Here is a 23,539-nt window from a genome sequence, read left to right on the forward strand (position 1 = left end):
GAGTGTGAGTGCATGTCAATGTGTGTGTGTGTGTAGCCAAAATGGGGCCACATATGTAGGTAACTATTTCACCAGTTGGGATGGATTTAGGTCAATATGTTCTTGTCAGTAAAGCTATTAAACCTTCTCCTAACATTGATTGCTATATCTCTACTTCCATATTTGATGAGCTACTGTATCACGCACCATCAGATTAATATATTTCCATGGTGCCTGTGTGCTGAAATCATTCTCTTACAGCCCGATTAGTTCTGTATCTCCAGCGTATACCATTAATATGTCAAAATGTGTTCTGTCCGTGAGTGGATAATTAGTGTTCTCCACCTGGGAGTCCGGGTGACGGTGTGTGTGTGCGTGTGTGTCTGTGTGTGTGTGTGTGTGTGTGTGTGTGTGGTGTGTGTGTGTGTGTGTGTGTGTACAAAGGAGAGGCAGAAAAAGTGTGTGTGTAGTCTTGGAGCGAGCCGGAAACAACTCTTCATTGTAACTTTCCACATAGATTACATGGATAGTTATGTGACGTGACAGTTAAAGAAATCTTGTGTGTGTGTGTGTGTGTGTGTGTGTGTGTGTGTGTGTGTGTGTGTGTGTGTGTGTGTGTGTGTGTGTGTGTGTGTGTGTGTGTGTGTGTGTGTGTGACAGGTTATGCCAGCCCACAGGCTTCCTGGAACACCAACGGTGAAAGAGAAGGGCTGATCCCTGACCCCAGAGCCTGCCACTGCTGTGCGACTCCCCCGACCCCCCCCCCAACCCCCCAACCCCCCCCCCCTCCCCCCTCCCTTCCCAGTACACCCGCCCCCACCCCCCCCACCCCGAAGTCCCCCCGGCCCCATGGCTGCAGGAGGCCGCGCCCCCGAGACAGACGTGTTGATCACCCTGCATCAGGTAGAGTGTGTCTGCATTAAAGTTCTCTCACTCTCTCTTTCCCCTCTATTTATCTCATACACGCACACAAACACACACACACACACACACACACGCACAAACACACACGCACACACACACACACACACATACACAACCACCATCAACAAACACTCAACCCTAGCTCCGTTCCCTTAGAACACTCTGATCCCTCTTGGCCTAAACCCTTCTCAGGAGAGTTTAAAACCAGCATGACCTTTTGAATGGCACTCTGAAAATGGCTACAGTGCTTAGTTGCAGTTGAATATCCCTAATTAGATCTAGTCTACCAAGCAACCAGTTAAGAAGGCAAATGTTGTTCAACACCAAGACAGTTAGAGTGTGTTTGTGTGTGTGTGTGTGTGTGTGTGTGTGTGTGTGTGTATGTGTGTGTGTGTGTGTGTGTGTGTGTCATGACTCAATAAAAGATACTATGTTGCACTGCCCTTCCTTGCTCTTTCGTCACACAACTCTTTCATGTCCTTGTGTTCAAGACTCACACTCACCTTTTGCCCACAAGGGGCGTCTGCTTTTAGGTAGTGAGTGTCTACAGTATACTATAATTACAGAAATGCACTGGTGGGCGGCGGATCTGTGTGCAATTCACCGTTTGGCCGCCAGAGGGCGCTGTGGGCACGTGTTGCTACAGTAGCTAGCTCTTGTCGCCAGCTAGCCTAACAACACCAGCTAGTGGCCCATTTAGCTAGACATGGCATGGGTAACGTTAACTAGATTGTAAAAAGACAGCAGAGAGGGTTTTATAAGGAGGGCTTTAACTTACTTTCACAACGCAAACTTACTTTCAAATATGTGCTCTACATACATCTATTTTGTACCACGATAAGCTATAGGGCTGATAGTAGCCTACCAAAATCAATCAAAAACTCGAAATGGCATAACAAGTGTTTGGCTGTTTCTACCAAATAGCCTAGGCCACAGTGATGTTAGCCTGATATCAGGCAGAATGTCGGGTAAAGGGGAACAATGGCCATTTGTTAAAAATAGATATTATTCTGGAGGCTATATAACATGTTGGAAGAAATAATGCAACATGCTCACGCGCCCGCAGATTGTTTGGACACGGGGGGAACCGGGAGATGGCCGCGTCATCAAATTTCAAATTTCAAAGAAATTCTCCAGTCTGTTTTTTATATGAAGTGTGAAACGGAATTTGAGTGACAGTGTACCAAGGTGCTGATAACAATTCTAGCTATAGCTACGGATAGCCTGCCATTAGCATTCTAGCTCACGGTACAGGAGGGCATGTACTTTGAGACAAGTAAAGAAAAATACAGTATCTAACGAACAGCATATGTTTGACGTAGCTGCATTATAGTGCTCCCCTTAGGATTGCAGCGGAGGTGATGAAAATGCACGTACAGTTGAATGAAATTGATTGTCTTCCAGTCGATCGAGCGGTTAGTGAAATTGACCCAAATGTCAAGAGGTGGACATCATTGGATTCCTCTCGGCCTACAGAATGTAGCTGTCGGCATTTGAGCAGTCTGGAGTCAATAACTGTTGTTATAAGCATAGAGAATAACCGCCCATTGACCACCATTCAGTTGGTACAATACATTTCCCCATTCATTATCTATGGCAAACGTCTCGATACCCCTATCTCCCCTGGGGGGGCGACGTGCAAATACTGGAAGGGGGACGCAACTATGTAATGGCAAGTGTATTTTGAATGGGCTTAATCTTAAAACAGAATTGTATGTATTTCTTCAGTTTTGTGTGCATTCGTTTCGGTTTCTGGCATGAAAGAAAATTTGTTTCAGTTTGTGGTGTACGCCGGAGGTGTTGATTTCAATGGTACATTTTAAGAAAGTACATGAAAATGATGTATGTTATTCTGAAATTAAGCTTTTAATATTATTACTGTGATCAGTGCTTACCTGTGACATCAGTTTGCTCCCCCTGGACAAGTCACTCACACGTTTATTGAAGGGCTCCTGGTAGGATTAGGGCTCCTGGTAGGGTTAGGGCTCCTGGTAGGGTTAGGGCTCCTGGTAGGGTTAGGGCTCCTTGTAGGGTTAATGCTCCTGGTAGGGTTAGTGCTCCCGGTAGGGTTAGGGCTCCTGGTAGGGCTCCTGGTAGGGTTAGTGCTCCTGGTAGGGTTAAGGCTCCTGGTAGGGTTAGGGCTCCTGGTAGGGTTAGGGCTCCTGGTAGGGTTAGGGCTCCTGGTAGGGTTAGGGCTCCTGGTAGGGTTAGGGCTCCTTGCTTCTGGTGAACATGCAGAGTTAATGCTTTCTAACAAGCCTCTACATTCTCTGAAATGTTTGGTCTTGTGTGGCTCAAGTTGTTGAGTATGGTGCTTGCAACACCAATGTGGTGGGTTCAGTGTACAACCAGCTTTCTCTGGGACCAGATATGGACAACGTCTTGACGAAATATAGCTTTGTATAAGTGTCATGGCATAAGAAAATCTGCAGCAAGACAAAAGTATAGTCCTTCAAGTGCAGTGTTATCCATTCTGCAATATATTGTGATATTTCCATCTAAAAGATAAGACAAGGAAATTAATTTAATTTAGCAAGTTGGTAACTGGGCACTGACTCATGTAGCATTGAGAATTTAGTTTGTATATTGAACCAAAAGCAGCTGATGGCAGTTGTCTTTTTTTGCGTTTCACCTCGTCAAAGGTGGAAACCAGGCAGGTTGATCTGTCGGGAGTTGACTGGAGGAGATGTTTGGATACTGAGGGTACTGGGCATTGAGTGAGGAGAGCACTGCCAAAAAGAGACCGGGAGGAGAGAAAGAGACACCAGAAAAGCTGAGCAGTAACTTATCATAGAGAGTGCACTGCTGAGAGAGAGAGAGAGAGAGAGAGAGAGAGAGAGAGAGAGAAAGAGAAAGGATTTAGTCCTCTAGCCTGGCGAGTCGCAAGAAGGAACTACTTAGAAAAAAGAGAAAGCAGAGGGTAAAGTGATTGGTGTGTGGGCAAGGCCCATAATCCTCGGGGGCACGAGGAACATGATGTGCATCTTTAAAATGCATCCACTGGACCTGGTTAGAAGATAGGAGGGAGAGAGAGAGGCACTAGGGAAAGGGAAGGCAGAACAGGGTTAGTAGCACCCAGAGCCATAAAAGCAACACGGATATTAAAACAGGCAACCTGGAGCAAGCTCCTGGAATATATTTGTCTAACGGCTAAGAACATTTATAGAGCAATAAATTACATTAAATTAAATTTTCAGAGCAAGACAGGCTAAGAGCATCAGGTCCAGGCCTAAGCCAGTATAGAATATAATAAGATATATACAGTATGTACCTGCATACATTCAGTCTGTATGAATATAAATAACTACTGTATACAAGTATGCAAGTATATACAGTACACATGTACAAGATATATATGTACCTGCATACAATCAGTCTGTATAAATACATATAACTAAGTATATAAGTCAAGGAGTATACATATATACATACAGTCTGTCTGGGTATATCTAGTAATACACATGTATACTGTACATACAGTGTATTTCACCGCAAAACAGATGTGCGCTTTACCCCACAACAGGATATTAATCAGTCTCTCCTTGCGCATCTCCTCCCCGTTCTGTGACTCACCCCAACTCATTTACAGTAGATGAAACCTTGAATCTCATTCAAGTGAAATAGTCTCTGAGATGAGCAACAGATTAGTATTGCCTCCATCTCCTCAGAGCTATTAGTGGACTGGGAGTGAAGTGGAAATCACGCTGGCTGTGCAGTGATGAAGTATCCTTTAATTTGATAGTGTACGTGTAGGGAATGTCCATTGGTTCACACCTCTATGACTCACAGAACGCTCAGGCTTTGATTTATAGTCTGATGGTTGCTGGCACACACTTGTGATAGTATTGGCATTCACGACAGAAACAGACCGGCACGATTTTACACAAATAGCAACCCCACCACCCCTGCCTACTCTAGCAGTTCTATATAAATGATATTCCTGCAGTACTACAGATGAGTCACTAACAGACTTCTTTAAGCAGCACTCATACAATACCAGGACAACTGAAGGAGACTTCTTATGTTAAGATGAATCTAAATCAAAGCTAAATCAGATGGGACAGAGCTTAAAATGTCTGGGTCAAGGGGTGTGGGTAGTTAATTATGAACATACAGTTTTATGAACTGCATGCTGATATTTGTGCAACACTGATATTTACGGGGTTGCATACTAACCAAATTGGTCTCAGATAGATTCAATTTGTCCCGAATGTATTAAGGCCTGAAATTATTTAAATTCAGTAAATTATGATTATAACATGGATTAAATTCACAATGCAGACATGCACTGATTGCATATAGATGCCAGGGTTAGCCTACATGATCACTTGCAAATAAGATACATGGCCGATGTGATTGTCAAATATAACCTGCTTAAAGGCCTGGTTTCCCAGAACTTGCATCATCCACTTTCCGATTTCACACCCCCTTTGGTTTTGAATGGGGTTGAGGTTATCATTGCGCCTCAGTTGTTCTAGTGGACATGTCACTGTTGAATGTTTTCAAAATGCCTTTCACTGGACGAAAAGGGTCCGTATCTGGGAATGGCGATGTTAATACAGTATAACAATTTTATGTCATATCTGAGTATCAGAACTCGGAACAGGAATCATGACTATGAATATCATGCAACATATTGATATGCAGCGTTAGGACTCCGTATATGAAACTTTATACTCTGCGTTTCTGGTTGACCACAACGAGCCAAGATAACAGCACGCATTGTACAAGGCTCGTATCTGGGCTTGGATATTTACGGGTGAGCACACATTTCGTCTGTGACTTTCCCACCATACTAACACACCAGATGCCACTGGACCAGAACTGTTTATTTCATTTATTTTCTTTTTTTAATCCCAATACAGGGCAATAGTGCAAGTGGGATGAATCGTGATTGAAGAGCTTTCTGAAGTTTACCTGAGATCTGATGATGTTAACACATAGCATAGTATGTGCGCTGTGGCTGTCAAGGAAATAAAACATCTGTTTTGTTCCTTTTTGCTCAAAGATGTGAATGTGGACAGGTCTATTATTCCTCAGTTTTATCTCATTAAACCCTCAATATGTAATTTTGACTCTTTTCACTGTTACAGTAACTATGGCTGCTCTATGTGTGGTATAATTGACCATTTCAGGGAATGTTCATAATTCATAATAATCAAAACAGTAACACCACAGTTTACAGTGGAGTTTGCTTGGATCAAGAAATGTCAGGAACATGGACATGTCTCCCACTCATGAAATGGCTTAGTGCCATGCTGACTCATACTCGGGATATCTGGAGAGCATTCTTCACCGTGTGATAGTATGCTTTAGTCCGTTCCAGCAGAAGAGACTGGGGATGTCTGGAATCTCTCCACCAGCATGAATCCTTTAGTCGGATAGTGACTCATGAATGACCCATATATGAACTATATGGATCTATCTAGATATTATACTCCACAAACCTCCATGTTATTCTCTTGGCAGGGTTTCCATAGTCTGTTTTTTTTGTTTTTTTTCCAACTTCCTGATCTCTACAAATGCACACATATCTCACACACACACACACACACACACACACACACACACACACACACATCCACACACAGCCTCTTTAGACGAGGTGAAGCCACCGTTCTGATTTTCCCCGTCCGCTTAGAGCTCTTAACCCCAGATGGACCCTGGTGCCACACAGATGACCGCCGCCTTTACATAAACCACACGTGAGCACGCCGTTCACGGCGCACCTGGGGACCCGGTCGCCACGACAACGTCGCCCGCCAGCTGCAGCGTCCGCGTCGGCGCGGGTTAACGAGAGGAGGCAGAGAGGCGTGGCCGCCGTAGCGTAATCCTGCGGAGGTCGTGGGGAGGTCAAAGAGAAAAGTCGCTCGAAATCAAAAGATTTTCTGCTGGGAAATGTAGCCCCAGTCAGGCCACGAGCCGACGCGGTGAGATGGAACACCTTCAGTTTTGTTTTGTTGACAGGGGGGGGTGGGTGTGCGCGACTTGTTGACGGGAGGGGGGGGGGGGGGGGGGAGGGGGGGGTGGGTGCTGCGCGATTTGTTGACGGGGGGCGGCCATTCACCGCGGGCCAGGCCAGTTGGCGCGCCAGGTCAGGCTCCCGATGGCCAGTCCGCCCCTGGTTGAGGGGGCTCAAGTTTTCTACAGAGTGTACCGCCAGAATGAGCAGACATTTGACTGACCCTCCGAAGGCCATTTCCTGGCTAATTATCCGTCACCCCGAGTGACGCAAGACTGCCCAGAATCTTTCGCGACCTAGCCACAACATGGATTGGCCACACATGGATATCAGGGCGAGATTAATCATGATGTTCTCTCATAGCGCCTGTCCTGTGCACAATCCAACCCAGAGCTCCACGTCTCTGTGCGATGCTGGTATCCCTATCTACAGTTTACCCAGAAACCCATAGTAAACACATCTGGACACCTTTCATGGATTTTCACAGCCGCGTTCGTCTCTTGTTTGCCTCACCTGTGTCGTCAATAGAAACGCGACCCATCGCCTTTACTGCGCTCATTCAAGACCACGTTTAGCGAGGGAGACGATTACCATCCACACAAAGGGACAGGCGAGGGACAATGTCCCCCAGAGAGAGGCCAGCGACGCTGTTCAGACGGATACATGGGTCAATATTGTGATTACAGTGTGATGCTCGGTCAAAGGTTCAGGGTTGCTGTGTTTTCTAAACTATGCTTTTGCTTAATGTGTTATTATGGGAACATAGAGGGGAGGGAAGTAGAAGCAGGGTGTGCGTTTGGGCCTTTGGCTATTTGGGTGAATGTCAGATTTGGACTTAAAATAGCCTGAACTTCACCATTCTGCTATGTTAGTTATAAATTAATAATTTAGAGAAAGAGAGAGAGAGAGAGAGAAAGAGAGAGAGAGAGAGAGAGAGAGAGAGAGAATAAGATATAGTTCCAGTTCTAGACACGTTGCTGTGGAGAATGGGAAATATAGTATCTCTCTCCTCTCTCCTCTCTCTCTCCTCTCTCTCTCTCTCTCTCTCTCTCTCTCTCTCTCTCTCTCTCTCTCTCCTCTCTCTCTCCCTCACTGTGCATATTAATGAGAGTGTGATCAGTAACAGAATACACCCTACATATCAACTTACCACCCAAGGACCTCTAGGACAAATTGCCAGAACTATCTCTCCTTCCGCTTTATGATCAGAAACCCTACAGGCTTTCATACCAAGAGTGAAAATCTTGAAGAACAACTTTAAAAGAGATTGGCTAAAGACATTTCTCATTCAGTTTGAGGAGTCTTGTTGGGATGTAACTACGCTACGCTGTGCTTCCTCAGCTGATAATGCCGTGTGAAGAGATCACAACCACAACTGAGACAGTCTGCTTGTGTCACAAACACAGTGTGAGGCAACAGACCTTGTAGACAGCACCAAAGACCTTAGTAGCCATTTGTATTGTTCGAAAGACCACTGACTACTGGTGACTACTGTGTGTGTGTGTGTGTGTGTGTGTGTGTGTGTGTGTGTGTGTGTGTGTGTGTGCGTGTGTGTGTGTGTGTTTGTGCGTTTGTGCGTGTGCGCGTTTGTGCGTGTGTCTTTTTATGCCCTGTCTTCAAAGTGTACATGAAAGGACAGGGTCGCCTCTAAACCATTACGAGCCCCTGCACTAAAAGGTCTGCTTCCCTAGGGCTCATGGGGGATGACGTGGCACCGACCAAGGGAATCATCTTCAAGTGCATTCTCTCCTCCCCCCTCTGCTTTTAAACCTACTGCTCTGATGGGATATCAGCTGTGTTGGGATCTGCTTTCACCTTTATACACCCTTTCACTTATCCAATCAGGAATCACTTCAATGTAAAGGGAAAGGACGCCAAATCTATGTAAATATACAATATATATATTCAGATCTATGTAAATATACAATATATATTCAGATCTATGTAAATATACAATATATATTCAGATCTATGTAAATATACAATATATATCCAGATCTATGTAAATATACAGTGTATCATATGATTTATGATTTATGCAAAGTAGTATATCATTCAAATCTATGTATATCAGTGTCCAATGTAAACAAAAGAAAACCTGGGTCAAAACCTTGCTCCGTAACTTACGGTTAACAGAGACATTTCATTTGGGCAATAGTAATAACTAATAAGGTGGTTCAGGGTGGTGTTGTGTATGTTAATGTATAGTTTCATCCCAAAGACATGATGAGATGATGTATGCATAGCGGTAGATTACGTTTAACAGTTATCCTATCTCTGACTACCAAGCTGACATGAGTAGGTAGTAACCTAAACAAGTTGGACTGAAACCTATCCTGTCCTTTTACCCCTCTGGTAATTATTGTACTGTATGTGTAGTGATGAGCCAGGGAAATAATATGTAATTTGGAACTACAAGGAAGGAGTTCCATCATGCCAGCACCAATCATACGCAAAACCGGAGACACACCCCCAGTGCAACAAACAATCAGCTGTCAGTGCTGTCTCTCAGAAGGACACGCCCCCCAGCTAGACAGCTCCAGAGAGTCTATGGTGCATTATCCCCCATCCTTACTTGCACTGCGTATAGTATTGATTCTCTGCCCTGGACCAAGTTGCTCAATGACAGGGCTTCCCTCCCAGAAGGGTTTAGTGATATTATCAGGATCTGTCTCTCTGTCTCAACTCTTTCTTCACGTTAGTATGTTGGCGACACGTGAGCTTTGGTTATTGTGTTATGATTCTATAATCAAATGTTATGGCAAGATATTTTGTAATACATGGTAAAATAGTGGTGAGCCATTCATTCACATTCACTACTAGTTTCTGTACTGGACTTACAGTACAGCTGCAGAATGATATTACACACTTAAGTTGTGTTTTTTTTTAATATTATTATATTATTATTATATTATTATATTATTTTATATTATTGTTTTTTTGTGTGTTTTTTTTAATGTTTTTTTATGTTGGGGGGGTGGTTGTGCACACAATGCATACAAATGATCTTACTGGGGTCTACTAGCAATGTGACAGAGACAGAGTGACTGCTAACTGTTTGCCAGCTAGTGAGAGGACTCACCGCAAGACTGTCTTTGAGAATAATCGCTTACACTTAACCTTCTCTCTCTCCTCTCCACCCCTCCCATCTCTCTCTTCCCTCATCCCTCTCTTTCTCCCAACCCTCTCTCCATCCCTCTTTCTCCTCTCATTTATCCTCCGTCCATCTATGAATGAAAATCTTACTTGGTTTAGTTTAGATTTCAATAACACGCTGAGTGGTCGGTCAAGCTGGTTTCAAACAGAGACAATAGGTTTATTCTGATGTTACGGTTTGCAAAGCGGACTCTGAAAACAGGAAGTGTTTCTTTCGATCAGAGTGAGGGACTGGGACTCGGGAGTGATATCTTATAACGTGAGAAAGGAAGTGACATGCAGTTTCAGGATGAAGAGGACAGGGAAGTGATGTCACACAGAAACAAATTGTAGTTTTAACAGACTGATTCTAGGGGAACGAACTACAAAGTTAGAAGAACAGTCAGGTAGGAAAACAGAAAAGAACAAAATGATGTAGGTGACATTGGTGAGACTGAAATTTTATTAACACATCCTCCTCTCCTTCCCCCTGCCCGTCTCCGTAGGTTAAGGTGGAGGAGGAAGAGGAGGAGGGCTCAGCAGAGGGGCGGGAGGAGGAGGAGGAGGATGAGGAGGCGAGCTGGGAGAAGGCTCTGTCTGTGGAGAGGTTCGGCGACATCATCACTGACTCCGCCTCCAGCAGTGATGAAAAAATGGGACGCAATTACAGTGAAAAGGACTTTGAGTGTAAGCAGAGCCAGACATGCACTCCCACCAATGGACGTACAGTAGACATGTTTTATAACCATTTGTTTTGTCTGTGGTCCCTGGCATTCTGTGTTGTGACGTCTTTGATAGTTTATTTATTGAACCACATTCGCCAAACTAGCCTGGCTGTCGTGAGAATTGTGTTCTTAACTGATCTGCCCGGAGCTCAAAGCATTTCATTGGATGCCTGGTCATTTATTTTTGTCTGGAATGTTCAGAGAATGTTATGTTCAGGTCACAGAATACGGCCGACTGTATGTTTTTACTTGCGCTGCCAAGGCGTGCAAGTAGGGTGTTGAATGTTTTATAAAAGGCCCATAACTCAAATCAACAATCAAAACATGTTAGCCAGAGGACGGTCACAAAAGTGAGGCTCTAGCCCTTACTATCATGGTTGCTTTTTAACCTAATTGTCTTGAATGAAATAGTGAAAAATGCATCTTTTCATGCATCACATCTGAATGTTTTTGGCACAAAATATTTAAATTAGCCATTATAAAAATACACAGAATGTATGGAAAGATTGTATACGGTGTCATGACCGTAATGTCACCCCCTTATTTTATGCCCCTCCCACAGATCACAGACACACGTTCCGCCACACCCACCACCCCCTGTCCACCCACCTGCCCCCGCCCCCGCGCCTCCGCAAGAGGGTCCTCGGCATGGACCGCCGGCGCAAGAAGAAGCGCAAGAAAAAAAAGACCTCCATGCCCCCCTCTGAGGTCACGCCCACCATCCATGAGGTAGACGAGGAGGAGGCGGAGTCTGAGACGGAGGGGCGGGGTCTGGCGTTTACACCCACTGAGCTGCACGATTACCAACCACAGGTAGGCTCTTGTTAAAAAATGTCTTACATTGTTTGCGTATGCTCGTTTTACAGTGGCAGTTTCCAGCTTTTTCATATAAATAAATGTCCGCTACTATCTATTCCCAACTGAGGCAGCACAGTGATGATTCAGCCTACCTCCCATTCACCAAAGTAAATGGACTGCACTTATATAGCTCTTTCATCCAAAGTGCTTTACAACGGCCTCTCATTCACACATTCACACACACATTCAGACACCGATGGCGTCTGCTGCCATGCAAGGTGCTACAGTAGCCTGCTCATTGGGGGAAAAAGCTTTTCCATTTGCAGTGATGATTTAAGAGCCTGGTGTCTGACCTAAGCGGAAAATGTAGTGACGCATTTCACGTCAAACATCAGGGATAGATGCTTTGACCTGATTCGGCCAGAGCAGTCTCATTTGGTACGTTTGAGTTGCAAGCAAATCAAATCAAGTCTAAGCATCATGGCCCCTCCAAAACACATTTTTCATTGTGATCCTCTATCAAATTTGTGTGACAAGAGTTTGTCATTATTCAATTGTTAGGTTTATATGTAGCTAACTTAACGTAGCATAACATTTCATTCCTGCTGTAGCTAATGTAGATAGGTACAGTTTTTTTTAACTTTATTGATCCCTAGGAGCGGGATTACATAAATGTTAGGGGTGAATAAAGCTAAATAACCAAGACAACAACACTGTCCAACATGTTTGCATTCATGCACATATCAATATTATAATTGTCAGTTGATGTGTTTTTTGTAATGCCCTTGTTGACAACGTGTGATTAGCTCGCTAACCCGGGCTAGTTAGCCAACCACACAAGCTAACCAACCTAGGGTTGCTATGTTACACACCTAAAGACCGCTGGACATTACAACAAGGGAAGGCAAAGCTACTGTAGTTGCAATTACTCCCATCAGTTAAATATAACACAAGCTATATCAATGTCACAGACAGCAAACAGTTTGAGAACGCCAGAGAGTAGCGGCCTACTAAGCTTGTCTTTTTAGTTTAGTTTAGTTTAGCTACTCGCAAACATATTTTTATGGTAGTGTGCCCTGTGTGCTCTCAGTCCACTTACACTACATCACACAAGCAACACTGTTTAGTTTTGGAGTGATCACTGGGAAATACAGTCAAAAACACACCTGCAAATAGGCTACCCTATGTGTTGTGTAACTAAACGAAATGTTTGAGATTCTTTAAGACATTCACAGTACATAGAAAGATCTGTCACTCTTAGAAAGTGGGTTTTGACATGAGAGTTGAGCTGACAGGGAATGGCCCTGTCTCCTGTGTAAGATGAGACCATTGACAAAGAGCAGTTAGCTGACACAGGGAAGATGAAGATCTGATAAATACTAGTTTAACAGGTGTGTGTGAGAGAGAGAGAGAGAGAGAGAGAGAGAGAGAGAGAGAGAGAGAGAGAGAGAGAGAGAGAGAGAGAGAGAGATTCACAAAGGAGCAGGACTGAGAGGGAGAAAGAGAATTGTGTCATTGTACAGGAATATGTAGCTTTTCTCAACACCGACTTGGACTTCAACACAAGTGAATAAAAAAATAAATTCCTAGAGAGAGACTGGTGGATACTCTTTTTGGACCTTGAGTTTGTGTTTGGCATGCACTAACCGATCATTATCAGTCAGAAATTGGTGGCATGTTTCATCGAAGGTCATATGTTGAGGTACTGTACAGCCGAGACGACAGACTACTAGTATGTTGACACCGATTTATTTGTTTTGTTGATTTGTACATTGATGCAAGTCCGGAGTTGAGAACGTTGACTCAGACAGAAACACAATTGTGTTGTACTGTCTGCTGATCCTCTCGTTCTCTCCAAGCAGTCAGGGATTATCAACTTCCTGTTCTCTTCCTCTCAACTTCATCCTCTCCTCTTTCTCTCAGTTTAGCATGGGGACTGAGGAGGTCTTGGGAACACCCCTTCCCCAAACCATCTTCCACCTGGAGAGGGAACACCACCTGGTGCCTGAGGGGGGCGCCACCACTGGGGCAGAGGTGGAGGCGGAGCAGGAAGAGGAGACTCATGAACGGGTGGTCCTCGAAGAGGAGGGGGAGGAGTCACCCAACAGGTAGGCTCCGCCCACTTTGAGCTCTCCTCAGATGTGTCCTTCGAGAAGCCATTGGCTGCATTCTGAATCACGTACTTCCCTACTAGATAGTATGCCAAAAAAGGATGTAGTATGTCCCAATACATAGCATGCCACGTGCAGTATGGCAAAAATACCAGGATGTCCTATTGCATCTGGTCATATTTTGCAGTATGTAAGCCAGCACACTTTTCTGGCTGTTCTGAACCACAATCCTGTGCGCAGTGAAAATTACGCCACGTGTGAGTTGAGACACCTGTGGACAAATGTCGCTTTATGGACTACGACAGATGTGGGCAAATTTCAGAGCCCAATGTTGTGGCAAAGCAGTTAGTCCCAATTGGATGCATATTGCGTGCAAAGTACAGTATGTACTTTCTAGGGGCAGCAGCTGTAGTAAAGTACATACTGGTAGTAAAAAGTAGAAGTATGCAATTCGGAACACAGATACTCATCTCATGTGACTTTATTAGTAACAGCAGTGCGGAGGAACTGCAACTCAACTCAAAGATTTCCTTTACGTTTTGCATTGGTTTAAATGGGCGTTTTTGGTACATGTGTGTTTTGTTATATGGACAAGTTTCAGTCCATCAGAGCCTGGAGATCAGAATAGATTGATATCTATTTTAATTAATTAATTCCTTTTGAATGTAAAAATGAAACCACCCCCTACATAGGCTACTTTGCTTTGAAACTGAACAGAAGTAACTAATTAATCAGTTCTTTAATGCACTCTTCGTTCCATTGTTAAATATTTTGAAATGTGTTTTCTGTATTTCACACTTCAGATAGATTTGATTCGATGTGCTGTCTGAACATTTGTAAATATACAGTAGCTTACTACCCCACAACAATAACAACAATGCTCCTACAGAATGCTCTTATTTGATTTCTTACCCTGTTGCTGATGTTATCCTTAACTAACCCTGACCAGAACAGTTTATTTGTGTCCAGAGAATCGCAGCAGGGACTGAACCTTAGATATGATTCTCATGAAACGGAAAAGCCCCTCTGGTGCATACAGTTAACACACATGGCAAACAGAACATTAATTATTTGGCAATGCCTTCAATAATGCATGGAGCTTACTGGGAGATCAGGGACTGGGTGGTGGTCTAGGTACTAATGCTGTATCGGAGGGGACAAGGCATTCAGCGGTTCATCTGTTGGATGTGTTACCATGGATGGAGCATCAAAACAACTCGGTGCCAATGCGGTGTAATGATATGCCGCCGTGCTTGAGTGAGAGCAGCCAATGACTTGCGCTTTGAGGATCACTGTGTTGCATGCTGTTTTGGCGCCCTCTGCTGGCAGATGAACCACACTGCTCCTGGCTACCTGATCCATTTTAGATGAGTCATACTAGCACAGTCAAGCTGTCTTTCTATATATTTTTATAGGGTTTCTCACTGCTAAACACATTTCTATAGGTCTATACTGTAGCTAGACAAAATCAAACATTTGAGAATGTTCATTATACAAATAAGTGATATTTAAATACCAAATATTAGAATTTTTTATGGGCAAGTTCTATAGAATTGTTGACATTTCACTGTAAAATGATACAGCATATTGTATGTTGATGGTGCCTTCACAGCCATGCCTAGCAATGCTTCCAGTGGTTCCATGACTTAACTTTAGCAAAAAGGTTAATAAGAAACCGTCATGAGCATCAATTTCTCATGTCAAAACATTATTTCTCTTTTAGAATCCTTTCACAAGATAGGATTGATTGCCATAATATGATGTGGCACCATGCTACTAGTATGTAAGCGTAGCTAGCCACCTTAGCTAGCTTTGAATCTTGACATGTACTGCAGGTCAAACATCCAACCAATAGTCTCCCAGCTAGCAGGGAATGTTCCCACACCATTGGGGAACATTCCCAACACGTTCTGCTAATGTTTTCACATTCTTAGAACATTCTTAGAACAAATGATTGCCAGCTAGGCTAAGCTTCCACAGAAACGCCCGCCTTCACTGCGCCCCCCCCCCCCCCCCCTGCTCTTCCCCTCCCTCAGGTTCCCCCCCCCTGCGACCCCGGCCCCGCCCGCGCCCCCCCGCGGCTGGTTCCGTAGGAAGCCCGTCCACCACCGCCTGACCGGCGCCCAGCGGACCAGCTATGACCTGCGGGACCGGATCTGCATCGGCAGCATGACGGCACTGGAGACCGCCGTGTACCAGAAGGTTCCCACGGACGAGGCCGAGGCCCAGATGCTTGCCAGCGCCGACCTGGACGACATGAAGAGTACGGCGCCGCCACCTAATCTTTTATTCAACTTTCCTCTCAACAGGGAGGCACGTTGAGACCCTGTGTCTCTTTTTTAAGGCGGCCCTGCGTACAAATACACAATACTACAGATCCAGTCCATAATATAAGAACAGTCGAGGCCACGGTGTCTAATGCAAGGAAAATCAAAAGGCAAATCAATCCATAAGCCCCAGCCCCACTGGGTACCACCTACAGATAGTAGGCACACACACGCACACACACAGATCTGACTGGGATTTGATAGGTAATAATAGTACCTATCAAACATGACAATGGTGTCTGCTTTCCCCTTTTATCGCCAGCTGGGGATTCCCACACAACCTGTCCAGTCCACTCAGATCTCTTAAATGCAAATCAGGCTTCAGGGGTTGTTTAATGAATGATGTTTAAATATTTAAGTAAACAAAGCAGCCTGGTGAAATAGATGTAAATCAGGGGAAAGGTCAAATAATGTTTATATGAATTTTGGGTGAACTATCCCTTTAAGGCGTATTCCGTAAGTGTGTCGTCGCCACCCTGTGGTCATAATAGGGAATACAGAATATACTTACAGTATATACTGTGCAGACGTGAGTGCACAAAGACACGCAACACCACAGCAGACCTAACCTGATGGCTAGATGTGTGTGATTTTCTTGTTCTCGTGCCGAGCTGATCCATACTATGATCTTGCCGATCAATAGTTCTTTCCAGGAAAGGTCCAGCATGCATGCTGGATGTGTGAACAGCCCAGCAAGGATGAGCTCAATAGCAATAAGACACCTCTAGAGGAGCAGGCTCAAATATAGAAACTCAACAGTAGGCATTAAAGTCCAGGGCTGCGTTCCGAATCGCATACTTCTACTTCTTACTACCAGTACCTACTACAGCTGCCCTTAGAAAGTACGTACATTGCAAGCAGTAGGCATCCAATTGGGACATACTACCTTGTCATAACATTGCGCCTTGAAATTTGCCCACATCCGTCGCTGTCCATAACGCGACATACATCTACAGCTGTCACGACTCACACATGTGACGCACATTTCCGCTGCGCACAGGATTGTGGGTCAGAATAGCCAGAAAAGCCTGCTGGCTTGCATACTGCAAAATACGACCGGATGTAGTAGGACATCCTGGTATTTTTGCCATACTGCATGTGGCATACTATGTATTGGGACATACTACATCCTGTTTTGGCATACTATATAGTAGGGTAGTATGCGATTCGGAACGCAGCCAATCTGAAACAGACATTTGAGATCATCTAACTTCCGTAGTTTTTCACATTTCCAGCTCAAAGAGGCTATAGGGGTGGGACATAACGTTGCGAGGAATTTGACTGGAACGTTGACAAGTTGGCGGGTTATAACAACTTTAGACAGATTCGATAGACAGATAGCGTTGATTGACAGGTGGATGTGGTGAGATTATTGGTTGACCTTGCTCTTGCATTGCTGACGTAAGCAGTCGGGTGATTTTTTTTGTACAGGAAGAAAAAAAATCATAAGATTTGATATAAGATTACAACAAAACAGAAATTTTGAAAAATATTTGGCATATATTGTTAAATAGGTACACACTATGACCAAGGATGTGATCCAAAATCGGAGAAAAAAAAATACATTCAACATTGCGTCTTTAAATTAGACCATCTGGGACTAACTAAACTGTGAGTCCTGGAGTTAGGGAGACTGCTTTGAGATCTGAGGTGGTTGAATTTTATATATATGATAAATGTCTGTCACAGAACTGTGTGATGCCAGGCATTCAGACTGCTCCACTGTGCTGGTTTTTCCTCACTGGTTATTTGGGGGCGTATCACGGCCTGACCACGGAGACAGACAAGGATTTCCAGCCAATCAGGATGGAGGAGGTGGGGACTTGACTCACACTAGTCCGAAATGCTGTAGTTTTTTCCCCATCCCAATTAGAGATATTGGTTCTGGGCTTCCAGGACTAAGTAACAGTGAGAGAGTTTAGGTTCACCTTGGTCTTTCTTGGTTTCTGGTAGAAAAACAAAGTCCCATGAAAGTTGACAGTGTTGATTTGAACCTTATTTGAAACCTTAAACTTCAGCTGTAGTACACTAGTGGGTATATTGTTTCTCACAGTTGAGTCGATATGCTTTCTGCTTAGTGCAGAGACTGCAGGGGGTTTTGTTACACTGTGTGTGCATGCGTACACTAGTGTGTGTGTGTGTGTGTGTGTGTGTGTGTGTGTGTGTGTGTGTGTGTGTGTGTGTGTGTGTGCGTGTGTGTATAATGCAGGATGGGATGTCACTATGCAACATCACTATGTCATGTACTGTACGTGTATGCACTTGTATCTCTCTCTCTCTCAAACACACACACACACACACATACACACACATACACACACACACACACACACACACACACACACTGAATAAGACAGGTAAAAATGGGAGTAGAGAGTAACGCGAGTAAGTGGGCGAGAGAGAGAGAGAGGGAGAGAGAGAGAGAGAGAGAGAGAGAGAGAGAGAACGGTAGGGAGTGAAAGGGACAGAATATCAATAGAAAGATTGAAAGTGAGGCAGAGCTACAGTAAATTTTAGTGGGCAATAGCGCGAGACAGACAGAGAGGCAGGCAGGCAGGCAGACAGACAGACAGACAGACAGACAGACAGACAGGCAGATAGACAGACAGACAGACAGGCAGACAGACAGACAGACAGACAGACAGACAGACAGACAGACAGACAGGCAGGCAGGCAGACAGGCAGACAGACAGATGAAAGTGGAGTGAGACAGAGAGATCCACACACACAGAAGGCTAGTGTGTGGCACAGGGGTGCTCCTCGTTGGGCCGTCCTGGCCAGGGTAGTCCAGTCCCGGGGGCGGTCATTAACAGAGAGGACAGAAGGGTCGATTCTCATCCAGCTGCGACCTCTGCCCCGAGCCTTTCCTGCTCTCACTGAGCAGGGCAGTGCATCGACCGCCCACAACCGCTGGAAATAGAGACCGCTCGACCAGCGATCGCGCTGACAGAACACCCCGTGCGTCTCACATCCTGTCCACTTCAACCCCGACGAATCCATAGCTTGCGTTTAATCGCTTGCAGCTCTAAATTGGGCCGTGTGGCTAGTTGAGGGATGTATATGGTACGCCATCTGGGGTACAGATTTTTGTCCGTTTCTTGTTTTAGAATGTCTATTTTGATCAATTTAATTTCTGTTTAACCTTTGTACATGGCATTTGATTTCACTGGTGAGTTCCATGGTGTCTTGCTGTCTAAAGACGATACAATCAATTTATGTAAACCAGCTGCTTTTATTCTAGGTACTGTATGCTTTTTTGGAGGGTGAAATGTTCATTTCACAGCAACGTGAGGCCCAATATTGGTTCAATCATTCATGCATAAAACACTTGATTCCACCACAGAGAGACTGTCGGCTCAGTAGGGAGCAGGAAATCAGAGCTGGACACACAGGCTCTGTCCAGAAGCACAGTCGTTTCTAACAAGCCTCCACACACGCATAGGCATGCAAGCATTCACGCACACACACTCACACACACGCACACACACACACGCATGTACTGTACACACATGCACACACACACTCATGTACTGTATACACACACACACACACACACACGTATGTACTGTACACACACACTCACTCACTCACACCTTCTGCTTATCTCAGATGCAGGCACCCGTAGTAGGCGAGTGGAGCATTAGGGGTAATCATGGTTTCCTTGGAGACCAGTGAATGAGATGACGCTTGTTCCTAATCTTAGCATCATGTTGTCAATCTGCATATCAGATGCCTAGACACAGGCTCTTAATTCTTTATAGTACTACATCAGTATGCCAGCTGTCTGTGTGGGTATTTGTGTGTGTGTGTGTGTGTGTGTGTGTGTCTCTGTGTGTGTGTGGGGGGTGAGGTGATCTATTTCTCTGAAAGCTTCTCCTGATCATCCCTAAGCAGTGAAGAGGTCCTGCAACAGTGGACCCACCAAGATGAGATTCACCCCTGGCTAAAGACCATCCTAGAGATCCATCTCTTACCTCACCCCTGGCTAAAGACCATCCTAGAGATCCATCTACTACTGTATCTCTGGCTAAAGACCATCCTAGAGATCCATCTACTACCTCACCCCTGGCTAAAGACCATCCTAGAGATCCATCTGCTACCTCACCCCTGGCTAAAGACCATCCTAGAGATCCATCTGCTACCTCACCCCTGGCTAAAGACCATCCTAGAGATCCATCTACTACTATATCTCTGGCTAAAGACCATCCTAGAGATCCATCTACTACCTCACCTCTGGCTAAAGACCATCCTAGAGATCCATCTACTACTGTATCTCTGGCTAAAGACCATCCTAGAGATCCATCTACTACTATATCTCTGGCTAAAGACCATCCTAGAGATCCATCTACTACTATATCTCTGGCTAAATACCATCCTAGAGATCCATCTGCTACTATATCTCTGGCTAAAGACCATCCTAGAGATCCATCTACTACTATATCTCTGGCTAAATACCATCCTAGAGATCCATCTACTACTATATCTCTGGCTAAATACCATCCTAGAGATCCATCTGCTACTATATCTCTGGCTAAAGACCATCCTAGAGAGATCTATCTCCTTCTCCTCTTCTACACTCCAAGCCACAATGGAACGAGGCCGCCATGGAAACCCAAAGGGGTGCTGTCCTTACCTACCCCCCCTCCCCGACCCCCTCCCACCCCCCCCCCCCCCAATCCCGGCCCCCTCCCATCGCAGCAGCAGAGATCAATGCCCCGTCGACGTCATGGGACAGGGCGGAGGCACCACCAGACCAGCAGCAGCTCTAAAAAAAAAAGAAATAAATAAAACTAGATCGCCTCATCAATATTTGATTTGGTAGTGACAGCGCCCTGCCGTCTCTCTGGCGTCGGAACGTTTAAAGCAAACGCTCTACTGCTAAAGAGACGGTCGGGCCTCAGGATGCATCTCAGGGGATGTTCATGTTACAGCGTAGCTCCATCCACGGGCATTTGTAGGACCTGACAGCAACGTGACATTTTCTAAGTGGATCAGGAGCTAGATATTGAGTGGGTTGTCGGAAGCAAGTTGGTTTTCCATTTTTCTCGGGGGCTTATTTAAAGTTCCCTTCATTTTTCTGCATAATCGGACTCCTGTACAAGACGTTTACCATTTTTCTGAAGGGAATCCAGAGGCGACAGACTGTCCTGTGTTGCACAACAGGATCAACCCCAGTTTGGCATCTTGATCTGGCGTCGCGAGGAACCCGAGGAATCAAAAATATTCTGAAAAGACCGGAGTCACACATTTATCCACGGGTTGGAAGTATTGAAAATTCCCCGCACGAAGCTTTACTGACACGCTTCTACATCCCCAGCCGGCTACATCTGCGGTTGCTGGTGGGCTTGGGCCGGCTCTGACCCGCGGGGAGCGCCGGCACCGGAGCGTCCAGAGCGCTGGATGAGCAGGGGGTCACCTCGCAGGGCGGCGGGGAGGGGGGGGCGGTGGTGGCGGCTGCGGAGATGACCGACGCGGACGGGCAGGAGAAGCAGGGCCACGGAGAAGACGGGGCCGGGGTCGGGGCCGGGGCCGGGGCCGGGGCCGGGGCCGGGGCCGGGGCCGGGGCCGGGGTCGGGGACGGGGACGGCTGCCCGTCGGACCTCCACGGCGAGCGTGTGGACGCCGCGCCCCTGCGCCCCCTCCCCCCGGCACGCCGCCCCTCCGGCCTGCTCGACGTGGAGCCCTTTGAGGATTTTGAGGAGTTTGTTTTGGATTTCGACGACTATGACCTCCTGGAGTCCATCCACTCCCATCTGGAGTCACCCGCGGAGACAGAGAGTAAGTAGCGGGGACCTGGGACCTGCAGGGGGACTGAGGGACACTCTCGAGCTCCAGTGGTTCCTGTAGGGGATCCACCATATGCTTACAATATCCCAAATATCCCCCCAAAATATCAACACAACTCTGTTGTTACTGTGTGCAGGTTTAGGGTTTGGAAAGGGGAGGGAATTACTTGTATGGTATTGGGAGACTCTAAATTGGTGTTAGTTAAGGGCAACTTACTATGAGGCAAAAGTAGCCCATGACTGACTGTAATCAATACTTTTGTAACAGATATGGAGGAGTTTTTATTAAAAAAATATTTTGGTGTTTGATACTTCTGACTGTATACGTTTCGTGCTGATACTCGTTGGTTTAGGTCATTGCATTGGTGCCTTCCTAGTCTTAAGCCTCACAGAAGAAAATGGCTCTCAATGTAAACTCATGTTAGAGACCAAAGAATCCCATTGATTTTACTTTTTACACCTCTAATAGATACGCTACAGAATGAGTGTGGTGAATCCATTTTGCTGGATATACACGTCTTCAGTGGATTTCCAGACACAGATTCATACCATCACAGCAAACCCTGTGACTCCCAATGGGCTATATGCACAACTCCAGTACTTCCTGAAATTAGACATGCTTACACTATTGGATGAAATGATTATTCAGGTGTGCCTGATCATTGTGCTGCAGTCAGGCACACCCGATTAATCACTTCATCCAATAGTGTAGGACAGGAAATAGAGAAGCATGTCTAATTTCAGGAAGTACTGGAGTTGTGCGTATAGCCTAAGAACACCCCACTCTGTTGTGGACGGGTCCTGACATTGGCGATTGATGCGTGGAAATTCCGAGTCGCTTCCATTGATTGCTCAACCTAATTAATGTCAATGCACGGGTCTGGCGAAGGTGGTATGGCAATCAAATCTCTATTGATCTGGCTCCGCCCCTTTACACCCCAGGCTTTTCCTTTACTGGAGCGGAAAGACATCCCATTGACGAACCACTGCTGCTCCTCTGACAGGCGTTGCTATGTTTGGCACACTGGGATTTTGCATGAGCGCTGTAAAGGTTATGCTGGCCTTAAGTCAACGGAGGGAGAGAGAGAAGAGAGGGAGACGCACACTCGTCCGTGGCGTTCAGACGTGTATTGGCTCCGTGGGCAGAGTAGGCGCTGACCGTGTGTGTGGTGATTTGTAGATTAAGGTTATACAGAGTTTTATGCGCTGCCTTAACGTTCATGGATTATTCACTTATTATTGTCTTTGATTGATTCCTGGTGTGTGTCTGTTCCTCTCTTGCAATGTTGAGCCAAACTCAAACAAACACTGCCTCATCAGGGTTTTGTTGCTCACCTGACCCTGACCAACAGGGGTATGTGTTTTCAGACATCTGTGAACTGTTTTCTTATCCTATTTGTCCGTGGATAAAATATTTTGGCTCTCCTGATTAGTTGTCTGAGGCGGCCACCACAGAAAATTAGCATAGAACTGAAATCCTCTCAATTTGGCGTCAAATGTGCTGCCCCAAATCAAATCAAATCAAACTTTATTTATATAGAACATTTCATACACAGAGGCGCTTTACAGAGAGCAATGGGGGGGTGAGCATAGGTCCCACCCCTACATACAGTATTCCAGAGGGAAGCCAAAAAAATCTGTTTCACCCCGGGGCCAGAAAAGTGAGTAAAAATTATTTTATGCCCCAAAATTAAGAAAACTGAAAGGTTACTCTAAACAAGGATCTTTAACTTTAACTAAAGTTCAGAAACAGAGACCGCTAGCTGGTTACAGGTTCACTAATAGTCTCACT

The 23,539-nt window shown here is 45.3% G+C and overlaps 1 protein-coding gene across 1 annotated transcript in view; it reads left to right on the plus strand.

The window, feature by feature from the left end:
• Positions 1 to 828: 828 nt before the first annotated feature.
• slc4a3 (solute carrier family 4 member 3) overlaps positions 829 to 23,539 on the plus strand; it is a gene marked incomplete at both ends in the record, with an annotated part of 37,390 nt that continues 14,679 nt past the window's right edge. Inside the window, 5 exons of the mRNA XM_084452035.1 lie at positions 829 to 882; positions 10,507 to 10,687; positions 11,288 to 11,538; positions 13,447 to 13,631; positions 15,671 to 15,897. Coding sequence (XP_084308161.1) covers positions 829 to 882; positions 10,507 to 10,687; positions 11,288 to 11,538; positions 13,447 to 13,631; positions 15,671 to 15,897 — 898 coding nt within the window. The remainder of the gene's footprint in view (positions 883 to 10,506; positions 10,688 to 11,287; positions 11,539 to 13,446; positions 13,632 to 15,670; positions 15,898 to 23,539) is intronic.

Source organism: Borostomias antarcticus (genome assembly GCF_949987555.1).
Source record: "Borostomias antarcticus genome assembly, chromosome: 17".
Classification (NCBI taxonomy): Eukaryota; Metazoa; Chordata; class Actinopteri; order Stomiiformes; family Stomiidae; genus Borostomias; species Borostomias antarcticus.